Source organism: Macrotis lagotis, chromosome 3 (genome assembly GCF_037893015.1).
Source record: "Macrotis lagotis isolate mMagLag1 chromosome 3, bilby.v1.9.chrom.fasta, whole genome shotgun sequence".
Lineage (NCBI taxonomy): Eukaryota > Metazoa > Chordata > Mammalia > Peramelemorphia > Peramelidae > Macrotis > Macrotis lagotis.
This window is the reverse complement of record NC_133660.1, coordinates 198,967,661-198,985,347: the sequence shown is the minus strand read 5'-3', so window position 1 is coordinate 198,985,347 and position 17,687 is coordinate 198,967,661. Positions and strand designations below refer to the sequence as shown.

Below are 17,687 nucleotides of genomic sequence, written 5' to 3'. Positions count from 1 at the left end.
CCTTAGCACAAATTGCTACTACCTGCACTTCTTGTTTCCTTAGTAACCTTCCTCAATAAGCATTTATAGGAAAGATTCCTAATGAAAAGTATCTGAGGAATGACCTGTGTGAAATTCATAGGGGTGATGAGATTTGCTTTTCTGGACAGGAACGTATGGGTATAGGCTTCTAAGCAATGGCTTAATTTCCCTTTGCAGAATCCATGAATCTGATTGACAAAAAAGAAACAAACCACCCAAAATACAATAAAACTAACAAAAAATCCAAACAACAAGACAGTCCTAACTACATCATTCATTACATCAGTTGGAAAACGTAGTACATTATGAACAAAGACATGAAAAATAAAGTTCTGTGAAATTCAAAGGAAAGGAGTTCTAACAATTTGACACTGTTTAATAAACTGGGAAAGTTTGGGGCAAAGAGAAAATATAGGACTTTTTCATAGTAGGATTTAAGGAATCTGAAGAAGGGGAAACCTTGCAGTGTTGTTTATCATGAGGCAGAGTTTGGGAGAAATTTTATGATATGTGAAATGACTTTTAACTGAATTGAGGAAGAATCTTAGACATAGTTTCCTTAAACAACATCTTTTTTTAGAAAATAAACCCTAGTACTGTAGAATTACAGAATCTTAATGCTGGAGAGGATCTTTGTTGTCATCTTATCCAAACTTCCTTCCTTCATCCTTCCACTCATTCAGTCATTCATTCAGTGCCTTGGTAAAGTATTGTATTAGATGCTAAAGAAAGTGTAATGCTTAAATAAAGCTCATTTCCTTCCCTCAGATCTTACAATTGAGGAGATCCTAGAGGGACTTTGTTTGCAAAGAAGGTTAGGAAAAATATCATCACCTTCATTTTCCTGATAAGTAAACTGAATTCTAGAGAGGTTAAGTGACTTGCTTAGACTCAAGATTATCATAATAAGAATTCAGCTGTACTGACTGAAAAGATCTGATCTCTAGATGGGATTCAAACCATGCATGCACAGTTTGTGGGGTAGACTGACATTTTCCCTTCTCTGGGAGTGTGGAGAGATAGTTAAAGAGGTAGTTCTTCCACAGATGGACATACAAACACATACATATATGTATGTATATATATATATATATATATATATGAAGAGATGGGGGTGGGAAGGGAGAGAGAGGGGGGAGAGAGAGAGAGAGAAGGAGGAGGAGGAGGAGGAGGGGGAGGGGGGGGCAAAGAGAGAGTTAGTTCATGCATGGACCCCAGATTACAAATCTCCTGAATTAGAAATTCACGAAAGATTTTAAAAAAGGGTCTGACAAGAGAGGAAGTATGGGATGATATTGAAGAAAGACCACTTGACTTGGCACTGAAGGAACTTTGAGTTTCCTTAATAATAAGTTTCATTAGTACTTGTGTGATCTCTGTCAAATCACTGTTGTTCTCCAGAGCTCAGTTTACTCATGTTTAAAATAGGGTTTTGAACTCAATTTTCTCTGAAATTAATTTTACTTGTAAAGCTACAACAGATACTATGAAGAGGCAAGATTTGTTTTTTAATTTGTAAGAATATGGTATTGGGATCCAATCGAGGATTATCTAGAGATGGAATTTTTATGTAATTCTTCATTCTTCAAGGTTATATAGTAAAATGTGGGATTTAAGCCCTGCTCTGAACACTTACAGACTCTCCTTCCCAAGTCATTCAAATTCTCATCACCTCTACTGGCTTTGCTTTCTGACTCTTTTAGACTGTGGACCTGTTTTCACCTCTTCCTTGTTTAGTCCCTGTCTTTATTAACCTCTACCTAGTGTATAGGAAAGGAGATATGGATTTGGAACTGGGCTCATCTAATCCAACCTCATTTAAGAGCTTTGGAAACTAGAGCTCAGGGAAATGAAATAACTTGTATGAGGTTACACAGCTTATAAGTGATAAAGCTAAGATTTGATCCTGATGTCAGAAATGGTGTTCCTTCCACTGTACTCCTAAGAAATATACTTAGGTCAATTGTTCAATATGGCTAATATTTACAGCCAGTTCTCAAAGCCTTTCTTCTTTGATCCTTTTCATATTTATGATTCTATAGTTCACCTGACTACATAACTTTTTATTCAGTGACACTGTATTGGCAACCTCCACTGTCACTTCTTCACTTCATCACATAGATTCATTCTGTAATTCACAGTCTCATGAAACAGAAGAGAACTTGGAGAGCAAATGACCAATTTTTTAAATGTTTTAGTAATAATTAGTTGCTTCAAATACCTTTCAAATCATGTCAACCCTAACTTTATTTCTTCTACACCAAGCAAAAATGGAGGATCAGAAACCTATGGTCTCTTTTCTGTCCTTTTCCTTTCCCAAGTTCCAGTATACGAGCACACTGCAGAGACTCATTATTATAAGAGAAAAGAGAAAAATGAAACTGTTTTTTGTCTTCTTAATAGTATAAAGTGCTAGTTTATGCTGGCATATGACTGTGACTATGACTTTGGGTTCAGAGAGTTGATTCTCACATCAGCCTCTTTTGATAGGTCGTTGTGACAGCATTCTTTTTTGCATGATTCATATGGGACAAGTTTAATATGCTTCAGTCACTGAGGATGCACATATTCTAAATAACTTTAAGCTAATATTAGCAAAGAATATTAACTGAAAAGAAGCCATCTGCACATCTTATCAGGGCACTCGAGTGTTCTTGTTAGGTGTCTCTGACATCTAGCAAAATCCGTAGGAGGTGTGTTGACTTTGCTAGCATGATGATGAGTGATCACAGACACCGCATTACTATAGGACTCATGGACATGCAGATGCTAGGAAGGAGTAGACATTGTTAGGTCTGCCACGCTGGGCATTGATCCTTCTCATCTGTGGGATGCCATCTGAGATGGAAATTCTGCCACCAAGGAGCATGTTAGAATCAGTGGGAGGATATAAATCTCTAAATGATTATTTTGGCTCTGCAGAGTAGGCTCTGTTTATTGTTCTTTTTAATGAGAAGAGGTGGTAACCCTGAAGGGGGAAGGAAAGTTAAGGATAAGGCTTTTCTAATGTGAGTCCACTGAAATAATAGAAGCAATAATAGAAGGTACATGCAAGGCCACAAATAGAGTACTTTTTCTCCTTGCCTGCAGAGGCCAACAAATCTTATGCTTGTCTTTTTTAAGTAATTATCTTTGTATTATGCTTTCTTTGTTCTTTGTGCTCTGGATGGATTTTCTATAACAACTGACACATATAGTATTTAAAGTGTTTTACTTTCAAAGAATGAAATATATTGACACTTACTTACAAATGAAAGAGGGATTAAGTTGCCCAATTCAATGCTCACCATAACATAGGATTTCTTCAAGGTAGGAGACTATATTTGTAATTTGTCAATGGATAACTAGGGGTAAATGAGTTGGCATTAAATGGTTTTCTTTAACAGAAAAAAGTCTTCACTAAATTAGACATTATATGAAGAGGCATGAAAATGCTATTCATTCTCAATTGCTGAGATGACCATTTGGTTGACTGTTGTTACAAGGCAATTCAAATTCATAGGCTGCTCTGGCTCCACTTACCAAGGATCTTCCTATTGTGGCAAAAGTCACAGAAAATGTCACCTCAAAGTTGAGGAGTAAGGAGCAATGAATCATTCATCATGCATCATAAATTTATAATTCAAAAGAATTAGAGCTGCAAGGAAATTTAGGAATTATATATTCTTACTTCCTAATTTTACTTAGAACACTGACTCCCCAAGGCATTAAATGATTTGCCTAACTTGTGAGTCTTTTGACTCACATTTTACAGATAAAAGCAAAGCCATTATTTGAAAGCAGGTCTTCTGGCTACAAATTCCATGATCTTTCTACTACAGGACCATTGTCTTAGTTTGAAGGGGCCTAGTGTGACCTAGTTTTTGCTCTTCCCTGTCCTGTAGCTCTTAAATCCAACATCCCAAAAGTGGTTACCTATCTCTATTTGAATACCTCACATTAAAAAAAAACTTCTTTCTACTTATCCTTCTCACAAAATAAGTCATTTGAAATGGTGTTAGATTTGGATTAAAGAACTAACATCCTTTATTTCCATAATTTACTAACATACTTTAGAGATCATCTAGTTTAATCTTCCTACTTTATAGATGCAAAAACTGAACTATGGAAAGATCAAATGATTTCTTTAAGGACAGAGGTTGTAAACATCAGAAGTGAGATTTGAATCCAGGTTCTTCAACTCTAAATCCAGTGCTTTATATATTTTACCAGAACAAAGACCTTATCTGCTTGCTAGCCTAGTTCTGTCTTCTTTCTATTAAGTTTTTTTCCCCAGTTATATTTGACTTTCCATGATCCCATTTGGAATTTTCTCAGCAAAAATATCTGGAATGGTTTATTATTTCCTTCTTCAACTCATTATTCAGGAGAAATTGAGATAAAAAGGGTTTAGTAATGCACAGGGTTACACAGCTAGTAAGTTTCTGAGACCAGACTTGAATTCGGAAAGATGAGTTTTCCTAATTATAAGCCTTGTGCTTTATCCATTGTGCCATCTAAATCAGTGTTTCACAAACCATATTCTTTAGAAGTCCTGTGTTCTCTGATATAACATAAGTATTTCCCAAAGAATAAAGTTATAATAGTTGAAAAGAACAAATGAGAAACCCTTTGAGATTGCTTCCTATCTGTATATAGTGCATTCAATTGATGTAGAGAACTACAATTAAAGAATATTTTATTGCTATCTTTTTACCTTATCTAAATTTCCCTTTGTATCTTTGTTCCCATTATTTTTAGCCTTTCTTTGTAACAAAGAAAAAAAACTAATTAATATTTTGGCCAAAATCAATCAACCACTTGAAATCTGTGTTCCCAAAAATCTACCATTAATTAGTGACTATTTCCCATATGCATGAAAAAAATCAACCAAAAGCTGAACACACATTCCAGCATCCTGGGGAAATGAGCTCCAAAGAATCCTACACTGCTAACTATTGACTTCCTTTTTGTCCCATACTTGATTTCCCCTGTGGCCTCTGATTTTACTCATCTTTTTTTTTTTTTTTCCATTTGGCCATACTCAAGAATTTCTGATCAAAGGAAGTCCTGTCACCTCTTTGGGCTTAGGTTGCCATTTTTATCATCTTTATTGTTTTTCCCTACATTGTAAGATTTTCCTTTTCAATTTGCTTAAAACTTTTTTTTTTTTTTTTAGGTTTTTGCAAGGCAATGGGGTTAAGTGGCTTGCCCAAGGCCACACAGCTAGGTAATTATTAAGTGTCTGAGACCAGATTTGAACTCAGGTACTCCTGACTCCAGGGCTGGTGTTCTATCCACTGCATGACCTAGCCTCCCCTGCTTAAGACTTTAATGGTTATCAAAGTGAAAGGTATACCTTAACAGGGCATATGTCAAATCAATAGTGTTCATTTCTATTCTTAATTATTAAGAATTTTATTACATTTTTATATCAACAATAATTTTGGCTAATTAGGGAAAACAGAATTTTAAAGAGAAAACCCAAGACTATGACAATGTAACCAAGATTCACTCACCTATTTCAGCTCCAAACTCACATTATAGATGAAATAATCATTATGGCTAGCATTTATATGGTTCTTTAAGGTTTTCAAAATGTTTTCTCAACAACCTGTTGAGCTAAGAAATGTTATCATCCTCCTTGTAGAGATGATATGACTGAGACAAGAGAAATGACTTTGCCCAGGTCAGATAGCCAGGAAGTATTTGGAGTCTTTGATCTCAGGTTTTCCTATCTCCAAGATCAATACTCTATTCACTATGCCTGTAACTATCCCTATCTAATTTTAATAGTTCTCCAATTTATATCTATGTCTAATGATTCTGATGTGAATGATGTTACCAAAATTTAAATATATTATCAAGTTCTATCAAAGAATACAGTTATTTTTAAAATGTTGGCAATAAAACAAACAAAACAGTCCTTTTTTTGTTAGAAAGTGATGAACTATAACACTTTTTCAAAATACTGATTGAAAAAAAGGAGAATAACATAGTGAAACATTTTTAAAGTGAGTTATTGCTTTTCATATTATTCCCAACTATAAAAACACCTGTCAACAAATAATCAGTTCTTTATTATCTTTTTTGCAAATTGTTACTCATAAGAAAAAACCTTTAAATATAATTTTAAATGGGTGCTTTGTTATCTGTGACTATTAGATGCAGATATTTTTAAAAGACATTTATAAAAGATTTTTCTGTAACAGTTTCTCCAAAGCTTTATTTAAAGTTCTACAGCCACAGGGAGGCTGGGTGGTGCAGTGGATAGAGCACTGACCCTGGAGTCAGGAGTGCTTGACAAATCTGGCCTCAGACATTTAATAATTACCTAGCTGTGTGGCCTTGGGCAAGTCACTTAATCCCATTGCCTTGCCAAAAAAAAAAGTTCCATAGCCACAAAAACAAAGTTTGGTGACTATAGATTTAAATAATAATGGAATTGAAAATGTAAAAATCTCCTGGATTAAAACAACAAGAATCATAGCTTTCCATCTGGAAGGGACCCTGTAGACCATCTGAACCAATATACTTATTTTATAGATGAAGAAATAAGACTCAGGTTTAGTGATTTGTCCTAATAACATAAGTAGCAGGTAGTAGAATAAGAGTATTCAAATCCAGAATCTCTTACTCTAAATTTAATGCATTTTCCAATATACCCCATCCAAAGAAAAGCAGGCTTTAAATTTTTGGTTTGAATGTTTCCTTATCAAGGTCTTTATGTGGGGTCTCTGTATGGGATAATTAACTGATCTCTATAGCCCTCCCCCACAGTTACTGCATATTAAGCTTATGTCATAATAAATCTCAAGCGTTATTTATTGTGATTATCTTTGTTCATTCTCTGCAGGCAAAAAAAAGTTAATACTGAATATGCTAAAAGTACTTAATTGCTACACTACATTTGAAGTAATACCTTTGATTTAATTTAAATGTACCTATTTCTATGGAATTCTGGGAAAACCCAAAATATCCATGCTTTAATTGATAAGCTTGGGGCAATATCCTGAATTCTTTTGGTTCTTAAAAAAAGTGTCATATTTCATTATTTTAGGCAAAACACCTTTAGAACACCACTACTTCAAGGTCATAGATTTAAAGGTAGTAGTGAAGTGACTTTAGATATCATATCCCTACTTACAATAAGGAAACTGAGACCAGTGAGATAAAATAGTTTGCCCAAGGACAGAGAAAAAGGAAATGGTAAAATTGGAATTTAAACTCTGGTTCAGTAGACTACCACATCTAACCCTCTTTCCATGATTCAAGAAAAACAAAAAAATCCTATGTCAATGGCATGCTAAGCAAAAACCTCACTTTCCTTCTACAATATCATTCTACTTATTTTAAATGGGTCTTTAATATAGAAAAAAGTGTCATGGAGAAGAATATCTTAATACCATTAATTATATTGTGTTCCATCCTTGCATCCTTATAAATAGACATTGATCATGATAAATGAGTCTTGAATAAATTGCCTTAAAACATCATAGAATTTTATTTTAAATTTCTGAATTGATATTCATTAATGACATTGGTCTATTGTTGGGTTTTTGAGGTTTTTTATTGCTGCTTGTTTATCCCCCCCCATGTTTTTTAGTATTCACATGGCAGTGAAATGACTTTTTTAAACTAGTTCCACAACCTCTGGGATTTGCCTGATGAAAAGTAATCTCAGTCAAATTTCTCTAATTATGATTCATGAAAGCAATGAATCTTAAATCTAGCAGAGATGTTTATGACTATCTGGTCCAACTTCTTAATTTTACGGTTAACAAAACTAAGATCTCTGTGGATTCAGTGACCAAAGTTAATGTTAGAAGTAGGCCAAGAACCTCTTCATTTTGCTCATAGGAAAGAAATAAAAGCAGTTAAGGTAAGAAAAATAAAGAAATGCAGCTACTTTTCTTACATTTTTTCTCTTTTACAAAACCCCTTCCATGACTGGCCTTGAAAGTATTTTTAGGAACTCAGAATCTGTGGTATAAAGAGAATCACAGTTTGGTTTTTCCATTACACCTTCCTTATGGGAAAGAGAATCATTAGTATATTCAGATAGTATAATTTAGATAGGGTAGATCTAAATGAATGAGAAAAAAAATAAAATTTTAGTACATATTGGTCCCTGAGCTAAATGCTGCTGATATAAAAGGGGAAAAAAAACAAGACAGTTCCTGCCTTCATGGAATTTATATTCTAACATAGAAAGACAAGGCATATAGGGGAGTTACCATCAGGAAGACAAATTCTCAAAGGGATGGTAAGTGGAGTCATGGCTCGATTCATGAACATATCTTTATGTAACTCTGGGGTAGCCTTTGAACAGTAAAAGTTAGGATGCTTGTCATAGATAAAAGTGCTCAGTCACCAAACTTATCAGGCCAGGTAAAACAGGACCCAGAAATAAATATCATCATCAGGGTAGCTGCACTGCTTCTATCTAACCTTAAATATCCCTCACTTGTATTCACTCCACATCTCTCACTCTTACCCATAACTTTACTCATCATCACACAGGTCTGTTTGATCCAAAGTAAAAAACCTCTTTCCCATTATCTCTCTCTTCAATAGCCTATCCTGGCAAAAGGTGAGCTATAGGCTACAGTTTTCCTTAATTACATCATTCAAAGTTTCTATTTTCCCTGAACCCTCTTCTTTGTCCATGTATATGATACTGATACAGACTGTGGATCACATTGCACTACACAACAATTAAAACTGATAAAAAAATAAGTACAGTATTAAGTCACAAGTAATGGGTCCTACATGGTTCCCCTAAAATTCTTCCTTGGTTGTCCTTGAAAATAAAGGTGGAAGAGAAAGCTTTAAGGGTCGGAGGCCCTGATGGGAGACTTTTGTCTTCAGTTTAGCCAAGCAACACAAGAGTGAGTTCTTCCTCCCTACCTAATGATAATATAGCTGCACAGGTAAACCATTCACTTTATGAGTATTTTGTAGCTAAGAATTTGCTTGCTTTGCACTTTTTTTTTGACCATGGCCATAAAATGCTAAGGTACATATTTCTAGCCCAGTAAAGGAATAGATAACAACATAGAAGCCAGCATACTATTTTGAATAGTGAATACTCATTAGGGATCCAGAGTTTTTGTCCAAATGTCTAATGAGCTCCCTTTTCAAAGGTAGCTCTCTGTTGTAGCTGCAAAAGTCTTATTGTCATTAAGCAGCAGATTTAGCTCACTCCTCCCTGCATACCTCTTTGAAAATTTTATTACACCAGGAAGGATTTAAATGTGTCTTCCTATTAAGGTGATGCTTCAGAAAATCTCTAATTTCAGCATCAATACACCAATGATGTTTGTGAAGTGTTAAATGTTGTTCAAGGTCCATGTGGAAACTTAGAAGTTTTTTTGCAGGTGCTTTACTCTTCTAAGACTATTAGTGGCCCTTTATCAAGATTATCAAGATCCTTAAATTCCTTAAATCTGAAAACACTGTTCCTATTTATATCATTTCACAGCAAGTCTTAGATCTCTGTTTATTCATTGGTCAAACAAGCTAGCCTATTAACTCTGACCAGAGTGCATGACAAATCAGCTAACACCTGAAAATCATACCCCTAGGTATCCACCTCTGAAGTCTATGGTATAGGGTTAATGGATGGAAATGTCCTTAGGGATCATTTAGTCCAATACCTCTTTTACAGGTAAGGAAATTGAAAACCAGAGGATGGAAGATGACTTGTCCAAGGTCACAATAGTTACTAAGTAGAATGGGCAGCATTCAAAAATTGATACTTAGGGAACACAGGAAATCTCCCATTTCCTTTTTCAAGATTCCCTGGATTACTTTTGAACTAACAATGGTTGTGGACACTTTAAAGACAAATATATTATTTTGAATTATAACATCCTCCATCTGCCACAAACTTAGCTATGCCTGAATCTAACATCCTAAAGACATTGATGCTTAAGACTGAGAACAACCACTTCAAAATATTCCAATTTGTCTGCCAAAGCAGTATTTAATAGGGAAGAAAAGAAAAGGAAAAATAATTCCTTCATCTTGCTGAATCAAACACTCAGCAATCTAAATTTCCCAGCACTGAAAAGTTTTATTCAGAAGTCTCCTATGACCAGAGTCAGCTTAACTTACCCATGAAAGTATCTACACATATAAATGTAATTATTGAATTCTAACCATCTATCTATACAGATATAGACATATGCACACTTAAATATTGGTGTGGATGCTTAAATATCTAGATATCTCTATTTATAGATATCTAGATATCTCTATGCCAATATGCTGTGTTGAGTTAGATGGGGTTATCCAACCTTAATTTTAAAGGTTTTTATTGAAATAATGAACAATTTATTTTGATTTGCCATTTTAGTGAGAGCTCTCCAGTAGCTCTGATTCATTTACTGAAGCATTTAGTAAACCCACAGGGGGATGCATAAAATCACACTCCTGGCCCAGTTTGGATAGCCCTGGGCTAGATGATGTTAGTAAAAAATGCATTAAGATCTAGTCCCTGACCTCAAGGAATTTACAAACATGTGAAGAAATGATTCTCAAAACTTTAAACGAAATACACAGAAAAAGTAATTAAAAAGTTTAGTCTGTGATCTGGACTATAACTACCACAGAAGTTTAGAGGAGGAGTGAGTAATGAGCTATGGAACTGTGAGGCAAGATTTGTGTATTTACATCGTGAGCTGAGTCTTAAAAGATGGACATGATTTCAATAAGGGAGTTGATATAGGCAACATAAGCATGGAATTAGGAAGGAACATGGCTCATTCATGGGGAATCAAGATTGACCAGTCCAGAGGAATCATTTTTGGATGAAATATAAGCAAATATCTGACTCTCCTTGGACAGCTAAAACACTTATTAATCACTCACTTTGTATCAGGAACCATAAGAAGATTCAAATACATGAGAGTCAGATAGTTCTCCTGTCTCATGTCTTAATGGGGAAAGATAATCCCATAAATGAAAGGATAGGGTGGAACATGATGAAGCATGGTGCGGATACATATTTGGTGAAGAGGCCTGCATCCAAGTATGATAAGGCAAAAGACCCTCCTACCAGAGATGGGGAGAGCCAGGGACAGAGTCCAAGGCGGTGGCGGTGGTGGGGAATGAGGATGTTTGCCAAAGATTAGGCAGCATGGCATGGTGAAGACTAGGCAGTGGTCTGGATGTCAGGTTCTGGATAAGATAAAATGAAAGCACATATCAGAAGGAGGATTTTCCAAGTATTAGGTTCAAGAATTTTATATTTATCTCAATGAATGTTAGAAATGCATATAAATTTGTTTTAGAGCTACTTTTTAATAGTTACTGATTGGAGAAGCAATAGTATTTGAAGATGATTGTTAAAAGGTAAAAGTGCCCATATTGCAATATTTAGTGGAATGTATTGAGACTGTATGTGATGTGTTGTCGCTTTCTACATTAGAAGGAGGGTGGAAAAAGTCAGAAGTGCAATGAATTTGCAAACAGGAGATGTCTAATGTCAAACCCTGCTTCTAATTTTCATTAATCCTTTGATACTTATAAAATAGCTAAAGCTTTTTAGAAGTTTGAGTTTCCTCATTTGTAAAATAGGGATGATAATGTCAGTTGCATCTGCCTCATAGGTCTGTTTTAAATATCATAATATATACATATATATATATATATATATATACATAAAATGCATTGCAATCCTTTTTGTAGGCCTTTAGGCCATTTATTGAGAGACACTAGATAAACAAAACTATCCCCCAGAGAGACAGTTCAATCTTAATGGCCATGGCATTTTTATCAGAAGGGCACTGGCAATGTGTGGTACTCACTCAAGCTAAAAACCCAAGAGTTTGGATTCAACATTGACTTGTGTCCAAATTATTTGCTTTCAGCTTCTCTATATATACGATATAATTTTTACTAAGTGATTAAACTGAGCATGGAATGGATGGTTTGAAAAGAAATGAGGTGGGGGCGGCTAGGTGGCACAGTGGATAAAGCACCGGCCCTGGAGTCAGGAGTACCTGGGTTCAAATGCAGTCTCAGACACTTAATAATTACCTAGCTGTGTGGCCTTGGGCAAGCCACTTAACCCCATTTGCCTTGCAAAAAAAAAAAAACCTAAAAGAAAAAGAAAAGAAAAGAAATGAGGTTATTATAAAATGGGTTATTAAGGTTGTGGATATTCATCCTTTGATAACTTGTCAATTATTTTAAACATCCCAGAGCAATAGGTAGGAAGAGGGATACTAGCTATTGCCTGACCATTGTGGGAACCTAAAGGAGAACAAAGAATCTGTGTCCTTTAAAAGGATTATTTATTTTAGTTTTTATTTTACAGATCACTTTACTACTTCTTATACTAGATGAAATTCACTTGAAGACTTCAGAAATACTTAAAAGATCTACCTTGATTGTTTTTCCCTAGTAGAAGAGGGGGAAAATGGCTTCAGAAGAAAAAAAAATAAAATCTTCTCTATATTCTGAGGACATGAAAGATTGGATATCACTTCACCCTCTGCCTCTTATGAGATTCAAACTCTTAGATTCCTCCAAGCGTCATTGTATCTCTGGGCTCCAAAGTAACCATTTATTTTTCCAAATCTAATCATTACGTCAACTCACTATTACAGTTCATAAAGTTTTTTTTTTTTTTTTTTTTTTTTAACAATTCTGTCTATCTCTCCCTCTAGTCTCTCTCCTGATTTGCCTGAACTACTGTATTCAATCACCGGTGGTCTATTGGACATTTCAGATTAAGTATCTCAAACAGCCTGTCTAAATAGAACTCATCTTTCACCCCCTACACTGCCCCCCTTTTCTCAACTTCACTGTTTCTGTGGAGGGGCCCATTAATCTTGCAGTAATCCAGATTCACCACCTTGGTGTCCTCTTTGCTTCCTCACTCTCCCTCAGAGCTCACATCCCAACTATTTGTAGATTCTCAATCCATTTGTTCCTTCTCACACCTAGTAGACTAGGTCAGATCTTCATCACCTCTCATCTGGACTACTGTGATCACTTCCCAACTGGTCCATGACCTTGTATCCTCCACATAGTTACCAAAGTGATTGCTCTAATGTTCAGATAGTACCATGCCATCTGCCTTTTCAAGAAACTTTCCTGAATTCTCATTATTTCTAGAATGAAATAAACATCTTCTCTCTCTTTCTCTCTTTTTCCTTCCTTCCTTCTGTTATTTTAAGCTCCTTTTCCTCTTGCCACAGAACTTGAAAACTATTCCAGATCAAGACAGATGTAAGCAAAGCTTCTGTAGCTCTTGGTTGAATGTTCTGGCTTAAAGTACTGCTCTGGATCTTGTGTTCTAATGAATAGCAGCCAAGATACCTTTGATGAGGTTGTCTCTATTTTGTGAGATATAAATATGAAAAGTCTTCAGAGACTGAAGGCAAAGGCTGCCATAGGACATTAAAAGTAGCTTAAGGACCTAAAAGTACTGGAGGATTTCTCAATTTATCTACTCCAAATACCTGTGCAATCACTAATAGTTGATAAATTGGAGTCACTAGATCACCCAGTAATCTCTGCAAATGAATAACTCAATTCTACAGGTCAATCAACATATTTTTATTTTAAAAAAAATTATGAAGCAGCACAATAATAAGCACTAGAGAAACAAAAAAAAAGGCAAAAATAAAACAAAATGAAAAATAAAAAGACACACAAACTTACCCATAATCTACAACAATAACGAAATAGGCCTTGCCCTCAAAGAGCTTACATTCTAAAGCGTGTGTATGGGGGGGGTATTTAAATAACTAGATACATATTAAGATATATAAAGGATAGATGTGAAATAAATCTCAGAAGCTCAAAGTTTTGGAAAGACTTCTGTAGAAAGTGGGATCTGAGCTAAATCTTGAAGGAAGCCACAAATGAAAAAGGTTCAGAAGTCAATGGGTAGAAGGTAGTTAGTGCAGTGGATAGAGCACTGGAGAGCTTATCTTCCTCAGTTCAGATCTGACCTCAGACACTTAATATCTGAGTGACCTTGGGCATGTTATTTAACCATGTTTACCTCAGTTTCCTCATCTGTTAAATGAACTAGAGGAGGAAATGGCAGACCACTTCAATATCTTTGCCAAGAAAACCCCAAAAGGGGTCATGAAGAGTTAGACATGACTGAAAAGACTCAATACATACCAACTATTGTTGGTGCTGGAGATACAAAAAAGGCAAAAGACAGACTCTGCCTTCAACAATTGTCAAATAGAAAAAAATTTAACATTACAACAAACAAAGATAGGATTGTGTGTGAAATCACATGACAACAAATAGGCAGGGTAGTCTAGGCATAAGGAATAGCTGGTGTAAAAGCCCAGAGATGGGGCATGGAACATCACAAGTGAGGACCAATATGTTGACAATATAGCTGAATTGTAGAGGTGAATAAAATGTAAGAAGACCAAAACTCAAACTCCATTCAGGATGTTGTTATTGCCTGTTAGAACTTGGGGGTTCCACTACAAAACCTTGTGCAAACCTCAAGAGATGTGTCTCAGGTTTCTTTCTTGGTTTTCTCATTAGAAACTTGAGCAGCTTTTTTTTCTTTTAATTGAATTTTGTGAAATAGGTAGGGAGCCAGGACATTACTTTTATTTTAAAAATAATTCTAGGGCAGAAGGGTATATTACTATATTTCTTAGGGGAAAAGTATTTTAGTTTATTTGCACAATAATGGGCAATAGTCTTGCCAATATTCTTGCCTTTTCCCATTATTAGTGAGTCAATATGTATATGAACTAAAATAATTAGAGAAAAATCTCATTAGCATCATTATCTTATCCCTTACCAATTACTTTCAATTTTGGAAAACCTGCATTTCTATTAAAAAAGGATTATAAGGAGAAAATATATTTTACTGACATAAAATTTTATTTAAATGGGACATAAATGTTTCTTACATTGAAGCATAATTATACTGAAATAGTCTTACTAACCATTTTATAGTAATACCATCTATATTGACTTATCTTTATATTTATCACGAACATCATATAGAAGTCCTTTGTAAACCAATAACTCAGTTCAAGTCATCAGGCATTCATTCAGTACCTACTATGAGTAGAAAATAATTGGATTCAATAATGCATACAACCACAAGGAGTTTACATTGAACAGAGGAGATAAAGCAAATTCAGACAACTCCAATAAAAGATAGAAGGAAAAATTAAGGATCAAAGTAAGACAAAACAAATTGCTTTGGAACTACAGAAGAGAAAAAGAAATTAGGCATAAATGCTCTTCTGAAAAATACTTGAAGAATAAGAGACAGAACATTTGAATTAGGTATACCAGGTTAACTAATCTATAGCCTTCTTGCCAGAACCATGGTTTGGAAGATTGCCTATTGAGATAAAAAAATCATCCTTCAGAATAGATGAAAAACTCAATCACTCCCAATGGACTTGAACTTGGGATTTTCAGCTTCTAGGCCATATACTATCAATAGTGGCATTATGAAAAAACAATACATGATATTACACTGATGTCAAAGTTCTCTTCTTCAAGTTCCTTGGGAGACATTAGAATCTAGAAATTGCTGCTTCTGTCTATGAAGTGCACTCACCTCTAGGATGTTTCAAGGAAGCAAGGGAATAGTGACATGGAGACCAAAACAGTAGAGGAACAATAAAAAAATGAAAAAGTCATTCTCAAAATGAAATCACCAGAAAGGTTTTCAAAAGCAAGATGAAATCTTCCCCATTTAGAATTTTATTGAGATATTGAAACTAATGGGCCAGAGATCTCTGAAGAGTAAAATCTTGGTTTGGGGCACTGTGAGAAGTTTGATTATGCAATTTTTCCCTCCTGTAGTTCAATTAAATTACTATGTAATATCAGAAAAGAAAGAATGCAATTTCTGGGCTTTTCTTCCCCCATCCCTTTGCAATATGATTCTCATGTGTGATTAAGCAGGGCTTGTCACAGATCTAGAGTACTTGAAAAAGAAGAGATAAGAATTTGATGTGATAAGAACTCATTTCTTTCCTTACAAGACTACAAATAACAAATCTGAAGAAAACAGGTTTGAAAATTGTGAAAATTGTGTGTGTCTGTGTGGTACTAAATAGCCTGAAAGAGAATACACACACACACACACACACACACAAAATAAGTGTGTATATATTAAAATAATTAAAAAGAAACAGCTTTTTATAGGATTAATCTGAGGATAATGTCATTTTAACACCTGTGATTACAAAGATTTCAAAATCAAACTCATTTATTTAAACACCAATCATGATGGGAAACCATTCTCCACTTATTTGTGGGGAACAACTATATGAGGGGGAATAATCTTACCTAGCATCCAAAAGGATTCAATCATGGAAGGAAAAATTAGTTAAAACAATCTCATCTGGGAAGAAAAACAGCCCAGGTGCAGAATTCACCCTAAATTATTGGGATTTGCATGCTATTTTTAAAAATTCCTGCTGTTTCAAGGATGGCACCAACAGATAGATAGATAGAGAGATAGAGAGCGATGGTTAGGGCAAATATAACAGAACAAAACTACAGTACTGGGTAATATCTTTGTAAAACAAACTGATGTTTCAAAGAGCAAAAGTAAAGGTCATATAATTTATAACTGGCAAAGGGGCTTACCATCTCTTGTATTCAGACAGGCAGATGCACCCAAGAAAAACAAACTCTGAGGAGATAAATGACCAAAGTAGATTCAAAAGGCATGAAGTGGGAAAAGGTCGACATTTAGTGTTTAAAATACATCTTTGCTAAGTAGTGACCACACAGATGAACAGAGAGCCATAGGTTAAACTAGTTTACATCACAGTCCTCTCCCCCCGCCCCATTTCCTTTCCCTAGCCCTTCCATCCCTTAGGCTGGCACCTTAGCTAATGAAGCACATTTCTACCCTCCATCAGACAGAATCATTCATTAGAGGAACGGGAGGTGATCAGGAGCAACTTGACGGCAACTTGCAAGGCTGGCCTAGGACAGCATCCTGAGCAGACACTCTCTCTGCCAGTTTTCCCACCCTGGAAACTGCCTTTGGTGCACAGACCAGCTGGCAGATCTCTCCTATTTCCCAAATGAGCCTTCTAACACAATTGCACCCCCCCCCAAATGACACGTCTGGGTCACTTGAAAGAAGACACCCTGCTTGCCCACGTGGAGCAGGCTGATTATCCAAACTTGGACTCAACTTTGGCAGGACTGAGCCCAAACCTGAACCCTACCAAAAAAAGCCCCGACTGTGAGCAGCCTCTTTACCTTCCGAAAAATCAATCAGTCCCAGCAAATGAAGAAGCTTCAGAGACGCACATATAATCACAACAATACCCACTGTTTGCAGTCCTTCCGACTCCCACTCTAGAGTCAACATTCTCCAAGCAGGCAAATCATTCCAGGCTCCACACCAGGGGGAAGGGCGGGAGGCAGGGGAGCAGGGGGCTGGGAGCCTCGAGCTCCCGGGAAGGAGTTGCAATGGGGGGGAAAGTCAGCAGCTCCTCTCCGTCTCGCGGTGGAAAGCGACTGACCCTCCCCGCGGAGGAGCGATCCCAGGCGGAGGCTGGCCTCCTCTGCTTCTCTGCCCATCTGTTTAAGGGGGTGCACGCTGCCCGGGTCCGCCCAGCGCGGACATCGGGGCCAGCGGCCACCCGGACAGCTGTTTCACCACGGAAGACTTGGCTGTGTCAGATGCGGGAAGCAGCCCTCCC

At 36.1% G+C, this 17,687-nt stretch overlaps 1 protein-coding gene across 3 annotated transcripts in view; it reads right to left on the bottom strand.

The window, feature by feature from the left end:
* KCNIP4 (potassium voltage-gated channel interacting protein 4) overlaps window positions 1-17,484 on the bottom strand; it is a 246,263-nt gene extending 228,779 nt beyond the window's left edge. Inside the window, exon 1 of one of the 3 annotated variants that reach the window (XM_074229712.1) lies at window positions 17,242-17,484. In XM_074229712.1, coding sequence (XP_074085813.1) covers window positions 17,242-17,353 — 112 coding nt within the window. In that variant the 5' untranslated portion in view covers window positions 17,354-17,484. Of the gene's footprint in view, window positions 1-16,614; window positions 16,747-17,241 lie in introns of those variants that run through there. The other 2 variants (XM_074229714.1, XM_074229715.1) reach the window with 2 other exon arrangements.
* Between the last annotated feature and the right edge of the window lie 203 nt (window positions 17,485-17,687).